At 55.3% G+C, this 20,955-nt stretch overlaps 1 protein-coding gene across 8 annotated transcripts in view; it reads right to left on the bottom strand.

Moving 5' to 3' along the window:
- Positions 1-15,555, bottom strand: part of SLC35E2B (solute carrier family 35 member E2B) — a 30,645-nt gene extending 15,090 nt beyond the window's left edge. For 2 of the 8 annotated variants that reach the window (XM_044769464.2, XM_070511336.1), the window contains exons 1-3: positions 14,936-15,073; positions 956-1,424; positions 467-602 (exon numbers count right to left, since the gene is read on the bottom strand). In XM_044769464.2, coding sequence (XP_044625399.1) covers positions 467-602; positions 956-1,277 — 458 coding nt within the window. In that variant the 5' untranslated portion in view covers positions 1,278-1,424; positions 14,936-15,073. Of the gene's footprint in view, positions 1-466; positions 603-955; positions 1,722-14,243; positions 14,383-14,935; positions 15,074-15,228 lie in introns of those variants that run through there. The other 6 variants (XM_014863132.3, XM_044769468.2, XR_011503689.1 and 3 more) reach the window with 4 other exon arrangements.
- Positions 15,556-20,955: the final 5,400 nt, after the last annotated feature.

Genomic DNA, 20,955 nt, shown 5'->3' with positions numbered 1-20,955 from the left:
GGCCCGGCCACAGGCACATTGACTCCCGACCCCGCTGCCTCTCCCCCTCCCCCTGTCATTCTCCAACCCGCCCCACTCACTGGCCCTCATGGCCACTTCCTCCGGGCCAGGCCCTTCAGGAAATGGCCTTTCCACCCCACCTGCAGAGACTTCTGTTTCTCCAGCATCACCAGAGCGTCTGCCCCAGGGAGAAGGAGGCACGTTACCCTTAAACCATCATTAAATTGGTTTCATGGCTGTTCCAGAAAGAATCTGATCAAATGTATGTGCATTAAAGCCACAAAACCAAATATATTTGTTGTCCTAAAATTACATAGTCTCACAATTTTATAAAGTTTGCACTGAAAACACACCTATGATCAGTGAATTATGATGTCAGTCAGTTGATTTCCCATTCTTAGTGATGGGTAAGACATTTTATACACAAAAAACTCAGACACTCAACCAAAAACGTCCAATTCCTTACCTCATTAGACCCACAAACAGCATGATCATGATGAAATTGGGTGGATAAGAAAGCCGGGTTTTGTGCTGATATAAACAGCAAGGAACAAATATTTTAATACATCCAATAAATGTAGTTGACAGCATTTGCACAGCACCTGAAGGAAGGAGATGAAGAGGCCAAACTGAAAAAGAGAATTATTTCCCTTCCTAGCGCAGAAGCAGACAGAACACGCCATTCCACGTTCCCAAGGTGCCCTAACCCCCCCAGCTTTCCTCTTCCCTCCTGGGGCCACTGGCTCTTCCTTGTGCTTACCACACATAACGCACTGCCCTGTGGCTCGCAGGCACCCGAGCTCTCACCCGGGACCAGGGCCTGCTTTACCTAGCGTGCTGGGCTCTCACCCGGGACCAGGGGCCGCGTTACCCAGCATGCTGGGCTCTCACCCGGGACCACGGCCCGCGTTACCCAGCATGCTGGGCTCTCACCCGGGACCAGGGCCTGCGTTACCTAGCATGCTGGGCTCCCCCTCCAGCAAGGACAGGATGTACTTGTTGAGGAAGAGAGTGCAGAAGCTGAAGAAGAACCAGAGCGTGAGGTGGAACAGGGCGCGGGAGCTCCATATGCCCAGGTCTGACTCGATGACGGTGGTCTCCGTGATGGTGATGGTGAGCACGTTCTCCTCGGGGACACTGTCACTCTTGGTGAAAACAATCTTCTCACTTCGGTGGCTGAAGAGAGAGCCCCATGGAAGGAGTGGCTTTCCCCTGGGCTTCTCCTTGGGGCCAGGGGTGAGCTCTGCCGCTGCTTGAGGCTTTGCCGACACAGACATGCTGCTACCACAGCAAGTGGAAAGCCTTTATCTCAAGGACCGCGGCTGGCACGGGTCACTCTGCCTCCCCAGGTGCAGGGACCCCAGGAGGGAGGGCAGCGGCGATCCCAGTGGGCATGCCTCTCCCAGCAAAGTGTGGGGTGCAGGCTGAAACAGTTGGAAAAGCAAGGGCGTTAGTTCTGACTATGAAGGTGTCAACATCCACCAAGTTTTAAGCACCAATTTAACATAACTTGAAAAATGCATACATGGAATTTCAGCCTCATTTCCTTGTCTGTGTTAGTCCAACGCCCAGGATGCAGGCAGCCCTGGCCACGGTGCCCCATCCTGTTGGCTGCCTTCCCTTCACTGACCCTGTCTTGTCGTCCCAAGACCCCTGGCCCCTGAGGCTGGTTCAGTTCAGCCCAGGCCTGAGGTCTGTGCCACCTGCTCCCTGAGGCAGTCAGAAGTGCTCTGCACCTTCCCACCCATTCTGGGACCAGTGGAAGCCACGGAGGAGACGGGCCACCACCCTGGGCCTCTCCCCTTATGGATCTTGTCCCATAAAAGCTTTTCAGGCTGGGCTTTCCCAGGCCCTAACTGACTTTAATATTTTACCCAGCATTTTGAGTTCTTTTTATTTTATTTTTCCTTCTCCTCAAAGCCCCCTAGTACATAGTTGTATATTCTAGCTGTGGGTCCTTCTAGTTGTGGCGTATGGGACCTGCCTCAGCGTGGCCTGATGAGTGGTGCTAGGTCCACGCCCAGGATCCGAATGGGCGAAACCCTGGACCACCGAAGAGGAGTGCGTGAACTTAATCATTTGGCCGCGGGGCGGACCCTTGCGCTGTTCTTCACAGGAGGACTGAGCTCCCACTGTCAGACACTGAGTTAAAACCCACCCATTGGGTTTTAAACTTCAATCACGGTACTTTTCATTTATGGACGTTCTGCTTGGTTCCATTTCAAATTGGCCTGTTTTTCTCACAGCATCTTGTTCTTTCCTTAACTTTCTGATGTCTTCTTTCCATCTTCTATTTTACTGTCTCTGACAGTTGATCACCCAAAGACCTCCGCAGTGTGACCCTGCTTCCTGCATGCGTCGGGTGCCACTGGCTCGTGGTGGACAGTTCCTGGTGCGCGTCATCACCGCCTTCAGCAGGACCTGAGACCTGGGGCCCTGTGCACCCGGGCCGAGGGAGCTCCTTCTCGAGTTGAGGGTGCGCCTTTAAACAGGCTTGGGTCTGCCTCTGCCAGGGGCCCCAGCGGTGTCACCAGCCCAGGACCGACTTTATGGTTTCTGGACAAACCCTCAACACACCAAACTCATGCCCGCCTGGTACTCAGGCCCATGGTCGTGATTTCCCTCATAAGTCAGGACTGGTCTTTCTCCTGTGCTGGGAGGCAAATTTTTCAAGGTTCTCAGTGACAACTGCCTGTGCCATCTCAGGAGGGCCAGGGTCCAACCTCCTTCCCCAGGGATGTCACATCCAAGTCCCTGGGCCGCCACCACCCTGCCCAGGCAGCCTCACATGGGCTGGCCACTCGGACTGCCTATTCCTCCCCAGTTTCTGACATCTGAGGTTTCCTTGTGTTATGCAGAGCTCAGTCATACATCTGAAATGACGCCTATTATATCTTATCCCTAATTTCCAGGCGTGCAGAGCAGGAGGTATTTGGGTGTTGAGCTAGCTGCACCACACTCCAGGGGGTTGTGCTCCTCTCCTGCCTGCTGGCACTCAACAGGGACACATGCTGTCACCTCCTGGCCGAGCTCCCCTAGGAGCTCAGGCTGCCCACCCCACTGCTTCCTGCTCATCTGCCTACAAGAGCTTAGAGGTCCCTCAAACCCAAGTGGTCCACACTGCACTTGTGTCTTCCCCGCACCAGGAACCTGGCTCCAGCCGTGCGCCCAGGTGACGCAGCCCCAGACGCGCTGAGTGCCCTCCTGCCCTCCCTCGGCCCCCAGCGTCCACCCGCCTGTCCATCTGGTGCTCTCGGTCTGCCCAGTCACACACTAGCTCAGCACCATGAGGTCCCAGGGAGCACCCTCAGCTCCTCCATGCCACCCACCTGCACCCTGACCCTCGGCACAGCAGGGCAGCCTCCCCAGACCACAATGGGTGTGCGCCCGGCCCTCCCACGGGCACTTACTGTCCCCGGGATACCCGCAAGCTCTTGAGCTCCTTGGGCCACAGCACCAGGTCTCCACTAAAATGCCCACTTCCTTCTTATTCTTCTCCAGCCCTTGTTCGGGGCAACAACATGCTAGGAGCAAAACCTCTGCAGGCTCGGGAATCCCCTGCAGCTGGACTGGCTGCACCCTGAGTTGGAGATATGGGGAATCTATGCTCCAACCCCAGCCCCCACTGCCAGGGACAGGGGCCTGGCTGCAAGTGGAGGTGAAATGCAGGAACAAAGCCCACTGCTATGGTGCAGGGTCCCTAAGAGCAGAGAGAGAGCACCCCACCCGAGGGCCCCTGGGTCCCAGACTGCGCCTCCTGGGCTCCTTACCACAGGAGCCAACCAATGCTGTCTGTGGATGCCCAGCATCCTGGCCTCCTGCCGGGCCCTCTCCTAGACTGGCCGCACCCCCACCTGCCTGGGGCCTTGCACCCCTGCCCTCTCTCCCTGCTCCCTCCCACCTCCAGGACACAAGCACCACCGGGCGTGGGCTCTACCTTCCCAGGAAAGCTCCTCGTCGGGGCCCAACCCTAATTCCGAGGCCCCCAACAGCATCAGGTCCCTCTCCTCGAGGACTCTGTCATGGTGTTTGTCACACGTACCCCACAGCCACCATCGAGTTTCGAAAACCAAACCTGTTTGCAGGGCAAGGAGTTGACGCTCAAGCTGTACCCACGGCACCAAAAAACACCACAAAGAGCAAAGGCAGGTGCTACAGGCCCAGCCGGCAACCCACCATCCCTCCTCCACCAGGTGCAAGACGAAGCTCGGGTTCAAAACGTTCGTTTTCCTGCCCCCTCTGGGGCCACAGGGCGGTAATGCTGTGAACTGTCCTTGCGGAGGCACGGCCGTACAAGGAAGCAGGGTCTCACCTTCCTCCCTGCCCAGACTGGCAGGGGTCCTCGGTGCAGCTGCACGCAAACACCCCGAGCTCAGACAGACAGACAGGTGTCCAGCTCTGCCTGGACCAGTGAGGCCAGAGAACTGCGGGGGAAGTCCAAGTACCTCGTTGCCTCAGTGACCTTTTGCCCCTTGGCTGATGCTCAAGTGTGACCAAGCGGGGAGCCACCAAGCTGGAACTGCCCCACCGAGGCACTCACAGTTCTGTTACTGTCACCGACTGTCCCCACTGACTGTTGGAAACAGCCGACAACACAAATGCAAATAGATTCCGATCGAAACTGTCGGATGTGACCCTTCAGGAGTCACTGAGAGTGACAGGGAACGAGAGAGAAACCATAGCACTTGGCCAAGGCTGAAGCAGGAAGAGAGCTGATGGCCTGGGTACTTGGGCGCTTCAACTCTCACCAAAACCTGCTTCGGGAGGTCTTTCCAGCAGCATTTTTGTTAGTAGCAAAGCACAACCTGAATGCCTTTCCACGGGAGGAACAAGCACCAGTCTGCTCGTGGGGCTGGACCCCAGGCAGTCAGAGGGGTCTCGGCCTCACGAGCCAACGGGGAAATTTTACAGCTGCCGCAGCAACAACACAACAAGGCTGAGTCGGTGGAGGGGGGGTCCGGCAGTGGGGAGACACACAATACGGTTCCACAAAAAGCTGTTAAATATGCCAAAACACTACTTACTGTTTAGGAAAAAAACATAAAAAGTCTTGAAAATGAGTGAAGAACAGAGAAGTCAACGCCGCGGTTATCTCGTGGAGGATCAACAGGACCAGGGACAGGGCCCAGAGGAAAAGCAAAAACATGTCACGCAGCATGGGATGTGCGTGGGCAGGCACCGTGTTATTTCCACACTGCCCTGCAAGCTTGAGATTTACACACGGAAAGCATCCCGTGTCCCATGAGCAAAGTCCGTTGTCAGAAGCACAGCCTCTCCCGGATCCTCAGGGGCCCTGTCGAGCCACACGTGCGCCCCCAGATCTACAGACGCCTGTTTAGACCAGAGCCCACACAGTCGGAGCCAAACCTTCGTTTTCATATGGATTCCGATTTCAGGCTGGATCAACGGCCAGTGTTGGACGGAGGGAGGGAGTGGCCGGAGGGCGGGTGGGCAGCACTGGTAGCAGGTCCAATTGCCGGCCCGCCCTTCCCTGGCCCCAAGACCCAACTTCAGAGTGAGTGCTTCCTGGGTGACCTGGGCTAGCCTCCCAACGGCTGGCCCCTCAGGGCTCGGGTCTGACCTGTGCCCTGGGAAGTTTCTGGTCAGGTGGCGCTGCGCTGCCCTCCTCCCATGCACAGGGAGCCAGAGGCTGGGCTTCCAGAGCAGAACACAGCAGGTGCCGGGGACCCAGATGCCCAGCCACTCATGGGCTCCGTCAACAGACCAACGCTGTGTCCACTTGCAACCAGAGCAGGGTCCAGGAAGCCCAGGACGAACGCTCTGGCCACCACGAAACACTCGCCCTCCAGGGCACAACCTTGTGACCATCGAATCTGCACAAACAGCCCAGTCTGGTAAAGGAGCGATGCAATGGCTGGGAGCCCAGGAGCAGGGAGGCCCCACTTGGCCTCTGCACCCAGCCAAGGAAACCGCTCTTCCTGGGCCACTGGAGGGGACAGGGGCCCTCTGAGTGCACACAGCTTCTGTATCAAGTCCAAATGCCTCTGGAGTCAAAGCAGGGCTTTGAACATCTTAAAAAATGAAAGTAGGAGCTGGCCCGGTTGCCTAGTGGTTAAGTTCATGTGCTCTGCCTCAGTGGCCTGGGGTTCACAGGTTCAGATCCTGGGTGCAGACCTACGCACCACTCATCACTCATGCTGTGGGGGCATCCCACATACACAATAGAGGAAGAGGCATAGATGTTAGCTCAGGGCCAATCTTCCTCACCAAAAAAAGGGAAAAGAATATGGACCCCAGGTGCAGATGATGTTGGTGCCATTTAGCTCCTTCCCTACAAAGCTCACTAAATCACATCCAGGTATCTGAGCTGTCTGCTTGACTTTGTTGAGTTAGCACAAACCCACGTGGGAGGGGAGAGAGGTGAGGAGGCAAGAATGTCAAAGCTGGCCACAGAGGGGCCGAGGCCTGGAGAGCAGAAAGCGCGCTCCAGACTCCTCTGGGACTCCCGGGGTGAGGGGTGGGGTGGGGCCGAGGGGCTGGAATAAGAAGGAAGCAGCGCAGGAGCAGCAGCTGCAGACCGGGCTGCGCGAGGCCCTGGGCTGTGATGGAGGCTGAGAGCCAGCAGGAAAGCAAACACTGAGGACGAGAGGGGCCTGGCCATGGCCCTCCAGGCAGGAGGCCAGAAGGAGCTTCTCTGGGGAGTTCAACAGGCAAAGGACAGACCTTGAGCAGGAATATCGGGGCCCCAGGAAAAGGCCTCGACAGAGGACACAGCTGAGCAGAGGCAGAGCCTCTGGTCAACCTCAGCGCCCACTGGGAGAGGAGTGCAGGCAGGGAACTGGAGAAACGAAGCAAAGAGGAAGAAGAGGAAACAAGGCTGCAGGAAGAGAGCTCGGAGAGAGAGACACGGGTGAGACCCTGGGAGAGGTAAGCAATGAAATGTGCACGGACAAGGAGATGTGACTGTAAAAATAACCACGAAGGGCCCCGGGAGCCAAGAGCGGGGCAGCAGAAGAGAAAATATCACCAGGGGCCTCTGGATTCATGCTGGGGGCAGACAGGCTCCCAGGAAGCTCCAAGTTGGGATGGGAAGAAATGTGAGGGGCTCCGAGGACCCCTCAACAAGCAGCATGGGGAGCTCGAGGTGGCAGGGGTCCTGCTTTGAGCCACCCCCTACAGAGGCGGAAGTGGCCCCAGCCGAAGATCGCCACCTGAAGGAGAAGTAATCTACACTGGAGAAAAGCTTCCGCCATTCAGGCTGGAGGACTTTTGCAAATGAGTATCAATGGATGAGGATCAAAGATCAAAGATCAGCCCCACCCCTTGAGAGGCGGCCAGTGGGGGAGAAGCTGCCACCTGGCAGCTCCAGGGAGGGACAGCTGGAGCCCAGGATGAGGTCCTGGAGCTCTCAGATGCACAGCATGCAGTGGTGTGGACAAAGAAGCCACCGGGAATGTCTAGAGATGAACTGTACAACTGCTGAGAGAAAATTCCATGAGGTCTTTGCAGAGTTTCTGTGTCTACTAATGACAGAGGGAGACACACGACTTTACTGTGGAGAAACTGCAGACATCACCCAAGCAAGTGGTCAAAGTTGGAATCACCAGAAATGAGACAGACACACACCGTGTCCCCCCCGGTCTGAGGCACAGAGAAGAGCAGGTCATCGCTCCTGTGGTTCTCCTGCCACAATCACAACCACAAACCTAACTGAGAAAATGCCAGACAAATCCAAAGGGATGCAGGTCACAAAACTCAAGGATTGGACGAGACCAAGGGGACAAGACCACCTGACCAATGTGAGGCACCAGATGGGATCAAACTCCAGAAGAGGGACACAAGTCAGCTACAGCCCAAAGGTGAATTGGTCTGTGGATGAGCTGACAGTCTTGTATCGACGTTTGGATTCGGCACAATCCTACTGTACCACTGCGCTAAACCTACTGAGATCACGTGAGATGTCAGCACCGTGGAGGCTCGGAGACACTGGATGGAAACTTCTGCAAATCTCCTGCAAGGCTACGAGTTTCTCAAAATAGAAGTTGGAAAATTTTGAAATAAAAATCAACTTGGTGGAGCCAGCCCCAATGGCCTAGTGGTTAAAGTTCGACACGCTCTGCTTTGGCAGCCCGGATTCACTTCCCAGGTGCAGAACCACACCACCTGTCCCTCAGCAGCCATGCTGTGGTGGCGGCTCACATAGAAGAATCAGGACTTCCAACTAGGATGTACAACCACACACTGGGGCTTTGGGGAGGAAAAAGAAAAGAGGAAGATTGGTAACAGCTATTAGCTCAGAGCAAATCTTTCCCAGCAAAAAAAACCACACCCCAACTCAACTGATGGGTTAAACAGAAAAGACAGAGCTGAATAAAGTTATTGCATTTGAAAAAATGTCTGTGGGAATTATCTAGAATGCAGCACAGAGACATGAGACTAAAATATCAAAGAGACAGTAACCAAAATATGGAGGAAACAATGAGAATACAAGTTTCAGCAGGAAAAAAGAGAGAAAGCAGGCTATTTAAAGACGTAAAGGGGCCACCCGATGGCAAAGTGGTTAAGTTTGCGCGCTCTGCTTTGGCAGCCCAGGGTTTCGCAGTTTGGATACTGGGCACAGACCTAGCACCGCTCATCAGGCCATGCTGAGGCAGCGTTCCACATGCCACAATCAGAAGGGCCTACAACTAGAATATACAGCTATGTACTGTAAGGCTTTGGGAAGGAGAAGAAGAAGACGAAAAAAAAAAGAAGATCGGCAACAGATGTTAGCTCAGGTGCCAATCTTAAAGAGGTAAAGAAGGCAAAATTTCGAGAACTGATGGAAAATATGAGTTTTGGAATCCCAACATATCCTAAGTAGAATAAATCAAAAGAAACCCACATGAACACACATTATGATGAAACCACAAGACATCAAAGAGAAGATCGTCATGCACCCAGGCACAAAGCACAGATCGCCCACCCGACAGCAATACCAAAATCACACGGAGCAGACAGAGACGTGGGGAGGGCCAGCCCGAGGCTAACGAGGCTGCCCCTAAGGGCCAGAGGGAGGGCGTGAAGGAGGTGGGAACGACCCCAAGGCAGCAGCAGACGCACCTTCTTTTTTTTTTTTTTTAAAGATTTTATTTTATTTTTCCTTTTTCTCCCCAAAGCCTCCCGGTACATAGTTGTATATTCTTAGTTGTGGGTCCTTCTAGTTGTGGCATGTGGGATGCCACCTCAGCATGGCCTGATGAGCAGTGCCATGCCTGCGCCCAGGATTCGAACTGGCGAAATCCTGGGCCACCGCAGCAGACTTAACGACTCGGCCACGGGGCCGGCCCCCTAGATGCACCTTCTTAAACAGTTACAACTTAGGGAACCTTGCTAACGTTCCACCTGCTTAAAAAACAGAAACAAGTAAATCAAAATCTCTAAAACGCATACAAACCGAAATGTTTGAACCAAACTGTAAATCAAATGAATAATCAAATCACAGCGAAAAGAGAAGAAGAATCAACCCAACTAACTTCCCACACAGCATCTAGGACGCAGGTGCTCAGATCAGAGACAAAACGAAAGAGCTCTCAACAGACTGACCTCTCAGCGGCAGGAGTCACAGGTTAGGAGTTCTGGATTGAACAAATAAGTGACTATGCTGTAGATAACAGGAGCGAGATTTGTTACTGTCGGCGAAGACAGTAACATACAGAAAGGAGGGAGGAGAGAATGAGTCCTGCGGTGCGGGCCTGCCTGGAGGTGTCAGGTGTCAGAACTCATGGTTTTGACAGAGATGGACAGACGGATAGAGGGAGGCAGGCACACTGCGCTTGTGCACAGCACTTCTATTTCTGTATCTCACAACTTTGTCCACCGAGGGGTCTGGTGGCAAAAACACCCCAATGGCAATGAGTGCACCCACCGCCCTGATGTTGCTTCTCAATGTCACTCTCCACCGAACGAACCAGCTCCTGGGAGGGAATGGCCGATTCTAGGGCTGGGGCATTAGCTGGGCCAGAAAGAAAAGAACTGCTCAAAGAATGATGGGGACAGGTAAAAGGACACAGGAGCAAGCTGAGGGAACGCCCTTGAGTGGAATCCGGGGCAATTTGAGAGGGAAAGTGAATGATGCCTCAGTAATGGGTTAGAACCACTGAGCAAAATAAGGCCCCATGCCCACAGTGAGGGCAAGCGAGGAAGAAGAGGAAACTCTTTTTGGAGGTACAAAGTCAACTGCCCAAGGCCAAAGGGACGAGGGAGTTGGAAAAATCACCATTTGGCAACCACCACTGTAATCAGACTAACAACTAACTCGGGCAAGAGTCACCAGCAGACGTTAAAGCTGCTGGGAGAAAGTTCAGACATAACAGGATAGTGGTATTCCCACAAGGCCCGTGTTAATTACAAAGGAACGTTGTGGAAGCGCAAAGGGTAAAAGATAAGCAACACTTCCTCAAAGGAGGAGAAAGTGGGGGAGGGGGACCTGCCTGTCAAGATCAGAGGATGTTCAGGGCATGCGATGTGCCAATGCAGACAGACAAATACGCAAATGAAGAAGAACACAGGGCCCAGAAGCAGGGCTACACGTAAGTGGAATCTGGAGGTCTGACAGGGCGGTGGTGTTGACCAGGGAAGAAAGAAGGCCTCTCAGTCTACAGTGCCAGGAGAGTCGTTATCGCCACCAGGAAAAAGAACCTGCATCCTTATCTCACAATTCGAGACAAAGAGCCCTCAGTAACATCACAGGGCACTTCCTGTGAACCACGCAGGGTCTGAGCGAGCATTTCACATCATCAGCTCAACACACCTCCACCACAACCCTCGAGAAAGCACTGCTGTCACCACACAAGCCACACGCAGTGAAGAGTCGGCCGCACGGCAGCACTCCACTGTGAAACCGAAACGTGTAAGAGAGTGTCTTTCTGATCTTCGAACCCAAAAAGCACCCAAAAAGCACTACCCACAAAAGAAAACATGGACAAAACAGACTCAATTGGCTAAATTAAGAACTTTTGTTTCCTGACAATACACTATAAAGTGAAACAACAAGCAACAACCTGGGAGAAGAGAGTTACGACACGACAAACGGTTAATATCCAGGATACATAAAGAATTCCTCCAAGTGGATAGGAAATATAGGCAAAAACACATCAAAGAAGATTTCTAAATGACCAATCAGGACAAGAAAGGCTGCTATATTAGCTACTTACGGCCCTAAAATAAATCACCCCACAGCCAGCAGCTTAAAACCAAAGCACGCTCGTGACCTCACAGTTTCTGCCCTGCCGGCTGCCTCTGGCTCGGGTCTCTCACGCGGCTGCCGGCTGCTGCCATGATGGTAGCAGGGGCCGCAGGCTCACCGAAGGCTCGACCAGGGCTGCACGACCTGCTTCTAAGCGCACTCACGGGGTTCCTGTGGCTGCTGGCGGAAAGCCTCCCTTGGTCCCTTGCCTGACGTGGGCCTCCCTCAGGGCTGCACGCAAGCTGGCACCTGGCTTTCAGCAGTGAGAGAACACCCAAGAAGGAAGCCGAGTCTTTCTGTAAGCTCATCTCAGAAACAGCCTCCCTTCACGCTTGCTGTGTGGCATTCATTAGAAGTGAGCCCCGGGGCCAGCCCCATGGGCGAGTGGTTGAGTTCGCACACTCCGCTTAGGCGGCCCAGGGTTTCACTGGTTTGGATCCTGGGCACAGACATGGCACCGCTCATCAGGCCATGCTGAGGTGGCGTCCCACACAGCACAACCAGAGGCACCTGCAACTAGAATATACAACTGTGTACCGGGGGGCTTTGGGGAGAAAAAGGAAAAAATAAAATCTTAAAAAAAAAAGAGGTGAGCCCTGGGCCAGCCCACCCTCCAGGAGGAGAGATCACAGAGGGTGTGAACATGGGGATGAGACCATGGGGGTCATCCTAGAGGATGCCTACCACAGGCACTCAGCCTCCGTAGGAATCAGGGAACCGAAGAGTAAAACCCCAGTGTGAAGGCATTTTACACCTCCCACATTGGTGAAAACCAACAAGTTTGACAACACCAACAGTTGTTGGATAGAGTCTGATCAAGAGGAACTCACACATCACTAGTGGAAGTGTGCACTGGCACAAGCACTGTGGAAAATAATTTGGCATTACCTTGAAAGGTACCCATGTTTATACCCTTACAAACCAGCAATTGCATCCTAGAGAATTCCCCTAGACAAAGTCCTCCATGTGTGCACGGGGAGACCCATGCAAGAATGTCCAGAGCAGAACTGTTTATCATCACAACAACTGGGGAAACCCAACTGTTTACCTGCAGGGGAATGAAGACATGGATTGTGGGATTTTCACATCATGCAACATTGGATAGCAGTGAAAATGAATAACATACAGCAATACGCAAACAGGGCTGAGTGACATACAGGTTTTCTCAACACAGATGATGGTTGATCAAATGAAATCAACGTTTATCATCGGGAATCACCCTCTCTGGGATGCAACAGAGACACTCAGAGGCTGTCCTAGGCATCACGCGTGAAAGCTGGGAGGAGCTGGAGGCCAGCGGGGCCTGAGCTCACAGGGTCCTGCTCGCCGAGGTCCTGGCAGGACCACAGCTGCCTTTCCAGCCCCTGGTTTGTGTGTGTCCATGCCCTTCTTCTTTCTTAGTTCGTGTGTTTCAAGTTGCTTTCAGTGAGAAGCAATTCTTGTCCTGCAAAACACTGAAGGTCAGCGACCCTAATCCAACAATGAAAAATTGACTTCAGGAGTCAACAGCCGACCTCATCCGAGTCAGCCTGGAAATAGGTGGACCAGGATGGATGTGGGCGCACGGAGCGCTGGCTACCCCCCCAGGTCACTGGAGACCATGTGTGAGGTGTCTCCCCCTCAGACCATAGCACAAATAACAGGAACTGAACCGTAGCGTTTCCCGCCCAGCAAGGAGCAGGCAGCCACTGAGCTGCCTTTGCTAGGCCAGGGCTGGGCTCTTAACCTTTCTCTCGCCCTGAGCCGTCCTCAGAAGGTGCACATGTAGGACTAGAAGGAAACCAGCTCTACTGAACTGTGATGACACGTCACAGGAAACAGATCTGTGGCATCTGTACTTCGTAAAAGCACTGCGCTACACGACAGGGGCTAAACCGAGTCCAGCCTCCGCTGACCCCCACAGGGACAGGCTCAGGGTCAGCTGGGACGGCTCCTGGGCTCTAAACAGAGACAGAGCTGCGGTGCGGCTGGGACCGCCGCGGTACACTCACCACTGAAGAAAAGTTCAGCGAGAGGTTAGTGAAAATAAAGATATCAGCGTCCCCCATCCAATTTTGCACACCCCGAGGTTCTAGGGCCGGTCAGCAGGAGGTTAAGTATCCCTGTTCTACAACAAACAACTTAAGATGTTCTCCTGGTGAGGAAATCTAGGTTAGCTCACACTGTCAGCAGGGCACTGCAGAGAAGATGCATGAAAGTCTGCAGACGTTGTGCACTGCAATTCAGAAAATCCACCTCTGGGAATTTATCTTAAAGAAACTATCCAACAAAGGTCCACGCTTGTACACACAAGATGTTCAACCAGCTTTGTTTTTAAGACCCAGAAACTGGACACTATCCAAGTGTCAAAGGAGGAGTTTGTAATAAACTCTGGCAGTCACATAACGGGCACTGTAGCCCTACAAGTCTGACAAAAATGTATTTATCACAAAGTCAGAGCAGAGTTACAAGACCTTTGTACAGTGTGCTCTGATTTTAAAAGTACAAATGGTTCAGAACAACATGTACCAAGTCACCAACAGTGGTCAGCTCTGGGAGGCGGGTTCTCAGATCCACTAACCTTTTATTTCTTGTTTCTTTTCATCTCTTTATTTTCTAATGTGACTGAATTGAAAACTAATTATTTTAATGCAAAGCCCTCCTACTCTCTCTAGACAGCCCGTGTCATGCTGTTCAACACTGTTTCACTCTGCTTTAAAATGTTACTTGCAAACTTAAATATTTTGGAAAAATACATTGTATCTATTAAAAAAACAAAACCAAACTAAAAAGCCACCGAACAGAAACTCCACTTCGAAACAGCAGCTTTTCCTTTGACGGCAGCGGTGAGCCACGCGTTCAACGGCTTCAGCGCGAGGACCGCGGGCGCCGCCTGGCCGTCCACACGGCCCGCAAACCGGCTAACGGACTCCGGCCCAACTGGGAGTCACCACCCGGTTCCCGAGCCGACGTCGCCAGCCCAGCCCCGCGGGCCGCCCGCCGCCTCGCTGCAGCCCTGGGCAGGAGGGACGCCAACGACGACGACCTCGCGGGCGGCGCGGCCTGCGGTCTTTACCTGGTCCTTCCGCGGCCGCTGCACCTGCGGCTCCAGGTCCGGGGCCTCGAACGCCCCGCGCCCCGCCGCCCGCCTGTGTCCCCGCCCCGCGCGGCCCTGGGCGGCGGCGAGGAAGGGGCGGGGGTGGGGACGCGGCCCGCCCCGGAGCCCCGCGCTGCCCGGAGCCGCGAGGCCCGGCGTCCAAACGGACGAGCGCCCCGAGGCCCGGCCGTGCGCTCGGGGGCCCCACGCCGGCTGCCCGGAGCCGGTGACCGCGGGCCTGTGAGGCGGGGGCGGGAAGACGCTCCGCGAGGTGGAGGCTGATCCAAGGAGTGGACGGGCGGGATGGAGAAGCGACGGTCCTACCAGCCGCAGAGCTGTCCTTTCGGGGGAGGGGACAGCTCAGGCCGAGAGGGGCAAGGGAGTGCAAAGGCCCTGGGGTGGGCCGACCGGCCGTGACGGCAAAGGACGGGGTCCGAGGGCCGTGGGAGGAGGGGAGGCGGCCGCTGGCGGCGCCGCTATCGCTTGCTTGATTCGGCGCTTCCGCGCGAACCGGCGCGCGCCCTCGGGAGGGACCCGGACGCGGCGCACGCGGGGTCTGCCCCCGACGCGAGCGGAAGCCGCCGGGGTGGGGAGCCGGCCCGCGCCCCCGGAGGCGGAGCACCCGGGCTTCCCGCGCCCGCCGCCCCTCCGGGGGGAAGCGCAGCTCCTACCCCGCCGCGGCTCCTCCACCGCCGGCCGCGCACGGCCTCCGCGCGCATCGGGGACGCGGCGGGCGCCCGGGGCCTCGCCCTCAGCGCGGGCCGGCCGCAGGGCCACCCCGGGGCGCTCCCACCCGCCGGGCGCCGGGGAGGCGGGGCGGGGGAGGACTGCGCACGCGGCGCCCCGCCCACATCCGGCCTGAGGGCACGCGAGTTAAGGGGGCCGCGCGCCACCGCGGGGAGGGCCGCTTCCGGGACAGACGGGCGGCCTGGGGCGTGGGCTCCGCGGGCGAGCAGCGCCTCACCGTGGGCGGCGCCGGCCCTCCGACCGCTCGACGCGCACGCCGTGCCGGGGGCGGGGTGCGCCGCAGGCGGAAGTGCCCGCGAGCCACCCGGAAGTGCCGCGCCGGAAGCCGGCGCAGCCTCCCGGCCGACCGCGGGAGTCGCTGCCCAGTTCCCTGATCGTTTGGGGTTCCCGGCCCCCCCGCTCAGCCGAGGACGGGGATGCGCTCGTGGGCGACAGCTTCCCTCACGGTCGTCCACTTGACACCCTCCGGGCCGTACCACCGCGGCCCAGGCGGAGGGTAGCGCTGGCGATGCCCCCTCCACCCCCGCAGCTGCCCGTTGTCACTGTCCGGGCAGTACCACCGCGGCCCAGGCAGGGGTGTGGTGCTGTGATGACGGCCGCCTACTGTCGCTGTACGGGCCGTACCACCGCGGCCCAGGCGCGGGTGTGGTGCTGTGATGGCGGCCGCCTACTGTCGCTGTCCGGGCCGTACCACCGCGGCCCAGGCGGGGGTGTGGTGCTATGCTGGCGGCCGCCTGCTGTCGCTGTCCGGGCCGTACCACCGCGGCCCAGGCGGGGGTGTGGTGCTGTGATGGCGGCCGCCTATTGTGGCTGTCCGGGCCGTACCACCGCGGTCCATGCGGGGGTGTGGTGCTGTGATGGCGGCCGCCTATTGTGGCTGTCCGGGCCGTACCACCGCGGCCCAGGCGGGGGGGATGCGGGGCGGCGGCGTCACCCAGCCCGCCGCAGCCATTGTCATAGCCCGGACCGTCCCACCGCGGGCGCCGGCGGAGTTGTGGTTTCAGGGGACAGCAAATCCGGCCCCAGTGCGCCCACGTGAGAAGAGGAAGACGAAGCGAGCGCGGCGGCTGACGGAACCGGCACGCAGGCGCCCCGCTGGGTCCTCGGGCCACCCCGGCGGCGGCTCCGCCCAGGCCGTGGGGCTCCGTCTTTGGTAGCCCGGGCCCCGGGAGGGCTGCGCGGCGCGGCGGGGCGGCAGGGCCGGGCCTGCGCGGGGCTCCTCGCCTGCTGCCCTCCCTGAGTATTTTCAGGATCAGGGTTATCGCTAACCTTCTTAAAGATTACTTTTCGGTTAAACTCTCACTTATTTTTCTTTGTATTGTTTTAAAATTAATAAAGTTCTTCAGCTCTTGGCCAGAGGCTCCGTGAATGGACGAGGGCACGGGCCTGGCCCCGGGTGCCCGCCGGCGAGGCTGCGGCCGGTTTCCGGGGGTCGGGGGGGCTGGCCCCAGGAGGGCCCGAGTGCCCGGGGCTGGTTAGGGGCCTGGGCCCGAAGGGGAAAAACGGAAAAAGAAAGCGGCCTTAAGTTAAATTAGTGTTGCTTACGTAGGCACCTCAGAACGTAACAGGTGCCATCGTCATCCTGCCAACCTAGAAAGCAAGTCTGCCTGTTACTTTATGTCCAAACGAGTTTATTTGGGAACAGCCAGAAGAACCGCACTCGAGGAAGCCCACGCCCTGACCAACCCGCGGCAAACGGGGACAACACAGCAGCGGTGTCCTAGCCGCTTTCCTGGGGGGGCGGAGCTGCTCCGAGGACGGCCACTCGGGGGGGGACAGTCCAGGCCCCGACGGCTGCTCGTTGGCTGGGCTGTGGCCGGAGGGGAGAGAGGTCTCTCCGCTGTAAAGCGGTTTCCCTTCCTCTGGAGACGCCAGTGTCCTCTCTCCCCGCCGGGAGCACGGGACGGCGTGTGACGGGGTGCGCGCTCCCCCTGCCGGCCTCCGCGGCTCCAGCCTAGCTGAGGTCCCTTCCTTAATTTCCACAATCCCTAAGTTGAGTATTTGCGAGGACTTCATCAACGTGAACAAAGTTTACAGGGTAAATTTTCCTACTTTGCAAAAAACCCTGAGGTTCTTTTTTTTTTTTAATTGAGTTAATGATAGGTTACAATCTTGTGAAATTTCAATTGTACATTAATGTTTGTCATTCGTGTTGTAGGTGCACCACTTCACCCTTTGTGCCCACCCCCCACCCCACCTTTCCCCTGGTAGCCACTAAACTATTCTTAGTCCGTGATTTTAAATTCCTCATATGAGTGGAGTCATGCACAGATTATCCTTCTCTCGCTGGCTTATTTCACTTAACGTAATTCCCTCAAGGTCCATCCATGTTATTGCAAATGGAATGATTTTGTTCTGTTTTGCAGCTGAGTAGTATTCCATTGTATATATGTACCACATCTTCTTTATCCATTCGTCTGTTGCTGGACACTTAGGTTGCTTCCATGTCTTGGCTATTGTAAATAATGCTGCAGTGAACATTGGGGTGCACAGGACTTTTGGGATTGCTGACTTCAGGCTCTTTGGGTAAATACCCAGTAATGGGATGGCTGGATCGTATGGTAGTTCTATTTTGAGTTTTTTGAGGAATCTCCATACTGTTTTCCATAGTGGCTGCACCAGTTTGCATTCCCACCAGCAGTGTATGAGGGTTCCTTTTTCTCCACAACCTCTCCAACATTTGTTACTATTAGTTTTAGATATTTTTGTCATTCTAATGGGTGTAAGGTGATATCTTAGTGTAGTTTTGATTTGCATTTCCCTGATGATCAGCGATGATGAGCATCTTTTCATGTGCCTATTGGCCATCCGTATATCTTCTTTGGAGAAATGTCTGTTCATGTCTCCAGCCCATTTTTTGATTGGGTTGTTTGATGTTTTGTTGTTGAGTTGCGAGAGTTCTTTATATATTATGGATATTAAGCCTTTGTCAGATATATGACTTGCAAATATTTTTTCCCAGTTAGTGGGTTGTTTTTTTGTTTCAATCCTGTTTTCATTTGCCTTGAAGAAGCTCTTTAGTCGGATGAAGTCCCATTTGTTTATTCTTTCTATTGTTTCCCTTCTCTGAGAAGGCATGGTGTCCGAAAAGATCCTTTTAATACTGATGTCAAAGAGTGTACTGCCTACGTTTTCTTCCAGAAGCCTTATGGTTTCAGGTCTCACCTTTAGGTCTTTGATCCATTTTGAGTTTATTTTGGTGAATGGTGAAAAAGAATGGCCAATTTTCCTTCTTTTACATGTGGCTTTCCAGTTTTCCCAGCACCATTTGTTGAAAAGACTTTCTTTTCTCCATTGTATGCCCTCAGCTCCTTTGTCAAAGATTAGCTGTCCATAGATGTGTGGTTTTATTTCTGGGCTTTCAATTCTGTTCCATTGATCTGTGCACCTGTTTTTGTGCCAGTACCATGCTGTTTTGATCACTGTAGCTTTGTAGTATGTTTTGAAGTCAGGGATTGTGATGCCTCCCGTTTTGTTCTTTTTTCTCAGGATTGCTTTAGCAATTCGGGGTCTTTTGTTGCCCCATATGAACTATAGGATTCTTTGTTCTAATTCTGTAAAGAATGTCATTGGGATTCTGATTGGGATGGCATTGAATCTGTAGATTGCTTTAGGTAGAACGAACATTTTAACTATGTTTATTCTTCCAATCCATGTACATGGAATGTCTTTCCATCTCCTTATGTCGTCATCCAATTCTCTCAGAAAGGCCTTGTAATTTTCGTTATATAGGTCCTTCACCTCCTTAGTTAAATTTACCCCAAGATATTTTATTCTTTTTAAAACCCTGAGATCCTTGATGGCTCCCCAGTGGTCCAGGTTGTTGGTGGTCAGTCATTTGTAGCCAAATAATTGCAAAAGCAAATTTACAAAAACTAAAAAATTTTAAAGCAAAATCTTTCTTACATTTCATCTGAGACAGTGCATTTTAACAATTTTGAAATGATGTCGGGGAGCCTGGGCACCTTCCCCTCCCAGGCAGGGACCCCCAGCACAGAGGACAGCACCCCCCAGGCCTCCAGCCACTGCCTGAGGAAGCCTTTGCTCCATGGACACATTTCCCGAGTTTATATCCTGCCCCTTTCTCTTCGTCCTGTTAACAGTTCTTGTCTCTAAACATTCTTAGGAAACATTGCTTTGCTGCCTGTGAAGGCAGCATGAATAATTCCACCTTTGGGCTGTGTCGCATGTTCAGCCCCGAGGGAGGCCGCAACAAACGGATCTGTGTGTTTTTATCTGCCTTTGCTAGAGTTTCGATTTCTTCTTGACTGGATCCCAAGAGAGAATTTTTGGGTTAAAGAGCATAGACTAGCCAGGATTCTCCACACCCTTGTCAGCTTTGAATGTGGCCATTTAAGCCTCTTTGCTAATTTGCCCGCGGGAGATTCTGGAATAGACCGACAGAGTCCGTTAGGAAGCTGTCCTTGGGGAGAAGGAAACCGACCGGTGGAAGCCCCGAGTCTGCCTCAAGGCTCCCCTGAGCCCTGCCGGCAGAGCAGAAGTTCTAGCTGGTGTGTCAGGCCCTGCCCAGCCCGCCTCCCCCTGGGACGCTCTGGCGGCTGCTGACCTCGAGGACCTGACCAGGTGCTGGGCCCCCTTCCCAACAACTCTTTTCTTCAGGGTTTGGATGACGTTTAAAGAGTGCTCTTCCAGAAGGCAGGAATGAAATTGTCCCCAGCGGGTTCTGCTCTGCCACCTTCCTGGGTCCTTCCCTGCCTGGGACAACAGCAAGAGCCGGTCGGCCTCCAGGAAAGCTGTTAGGAAGGACAGCCCTGTCCCCAAACCAGGGGCAAAAACCCTCCCTGGAAGCCCTTTGGGCTCCCGCCCCTACTCCCTGCAGTGTGACCCCTGCCTTGGGCTGACTCCACCTCATCCGCACCTTGGCCTGACCCTGGCAGGGGCACCTGCAGCCTCTGCCCCTGGGGCTCAGCCTCTGGGTTCCAGAGCGGGCACTGCCATAGCAGGGAGGGCCCCATGAAAGCTCCTTTCCCCTGGGGCAGGGGCAAAAGATCATGGAAGCAGAACCACAGGGTTGGGGGGAGGCTCCCTGCTGCTTCGGGCCAGTCCTGGTGACCCTGGGGTGGGGAAGGGAGGGCTCACCTGGCCACCATGCTCAAGGAAGCCACGGGCCAGGGTCAGGCCGTGCCTCTGCCCTCCATGCTCCTGAGGAGGAAGGCCGTCCTCAACTGGAGGCCTGGACAGGACGGGAGGGCAGGAGGGCCCACTGCCAGCCCAGGCCGCCCGTGGGAAGGGCACTGGCCGGCATGGCTTCTGGGAGCCAGGAGCCTCTGAGGGTCCTGCTGCAGGTGCTCAGACATACCCCACCCACCCTCCCCCAACTGCGCCACGGGCTTGTTTCTTCCCACCCATCTTCAGTGTTTCCAGATTCTGAGGCAGCCTGAGCTCGGGCCTGGATCTTTCTGGGGCAGAAGGTGCCAGAAGTGTTGACCTCCTCCATGGGGTGACTCTCCAGTTCCCACCTCCTCTCCCGTCTTGTCACCCCCACCGACCTCTCTGGGCTCCTCCAGATCCTGGGTCCCCTCACTTCCCTCTCCGCACCTGTTCTCCCCCAGGCAGATTTCCCGGTTCCTAGTACCCAGTGGCTCCCAGTACCCAGTGGCTCCCAGATGTGAGAACCTCAGGGCAGGATAGGCCTGGCCCAGGCCCCAGCCACCGCTGGGCAAGAGGAGAGCCACTGCTCTTTGGGTGGACGCTGCTGTGACGTGGAGCCTGTGCATGCAAGGCCTGGCCCGAGAGAAGGGAGGCCGGCCAGGTGGGGCACCCAGCAGAGACCTGGGGTGCAGTCTGGCCCTGGCGCTGCTCAGAGACAGACAGAAAGGTCAGAAAAGGTTTCCAAGGCTGCTGCCTTGAAGACTGGAAGCTTGGAGTGGCCTGAGGCTTGAGCCCATAGAAATGCTCTACCAGCTGGGTCAGGAAATGTCCT

The sequence above is a fragment of the Equus asinus genome, chromosome 5 (genome assembly GCF_041296235.1).
Source record: "Equus asinus isolate D_3611 breed Donkey chromosome 5, EquAss-T2T_v2, whole genome shotgun sequence".
Classification (NCBI taxonomy): domain Eukaryota; kingdom Metazoa; phylum Chordata; class Mammalia; order Perissodactyla; family Equidae; genus Equus; species Equus asinus.
This window is presented reverse-complemented; position numbering and strand designations above follow the sequence as displayed.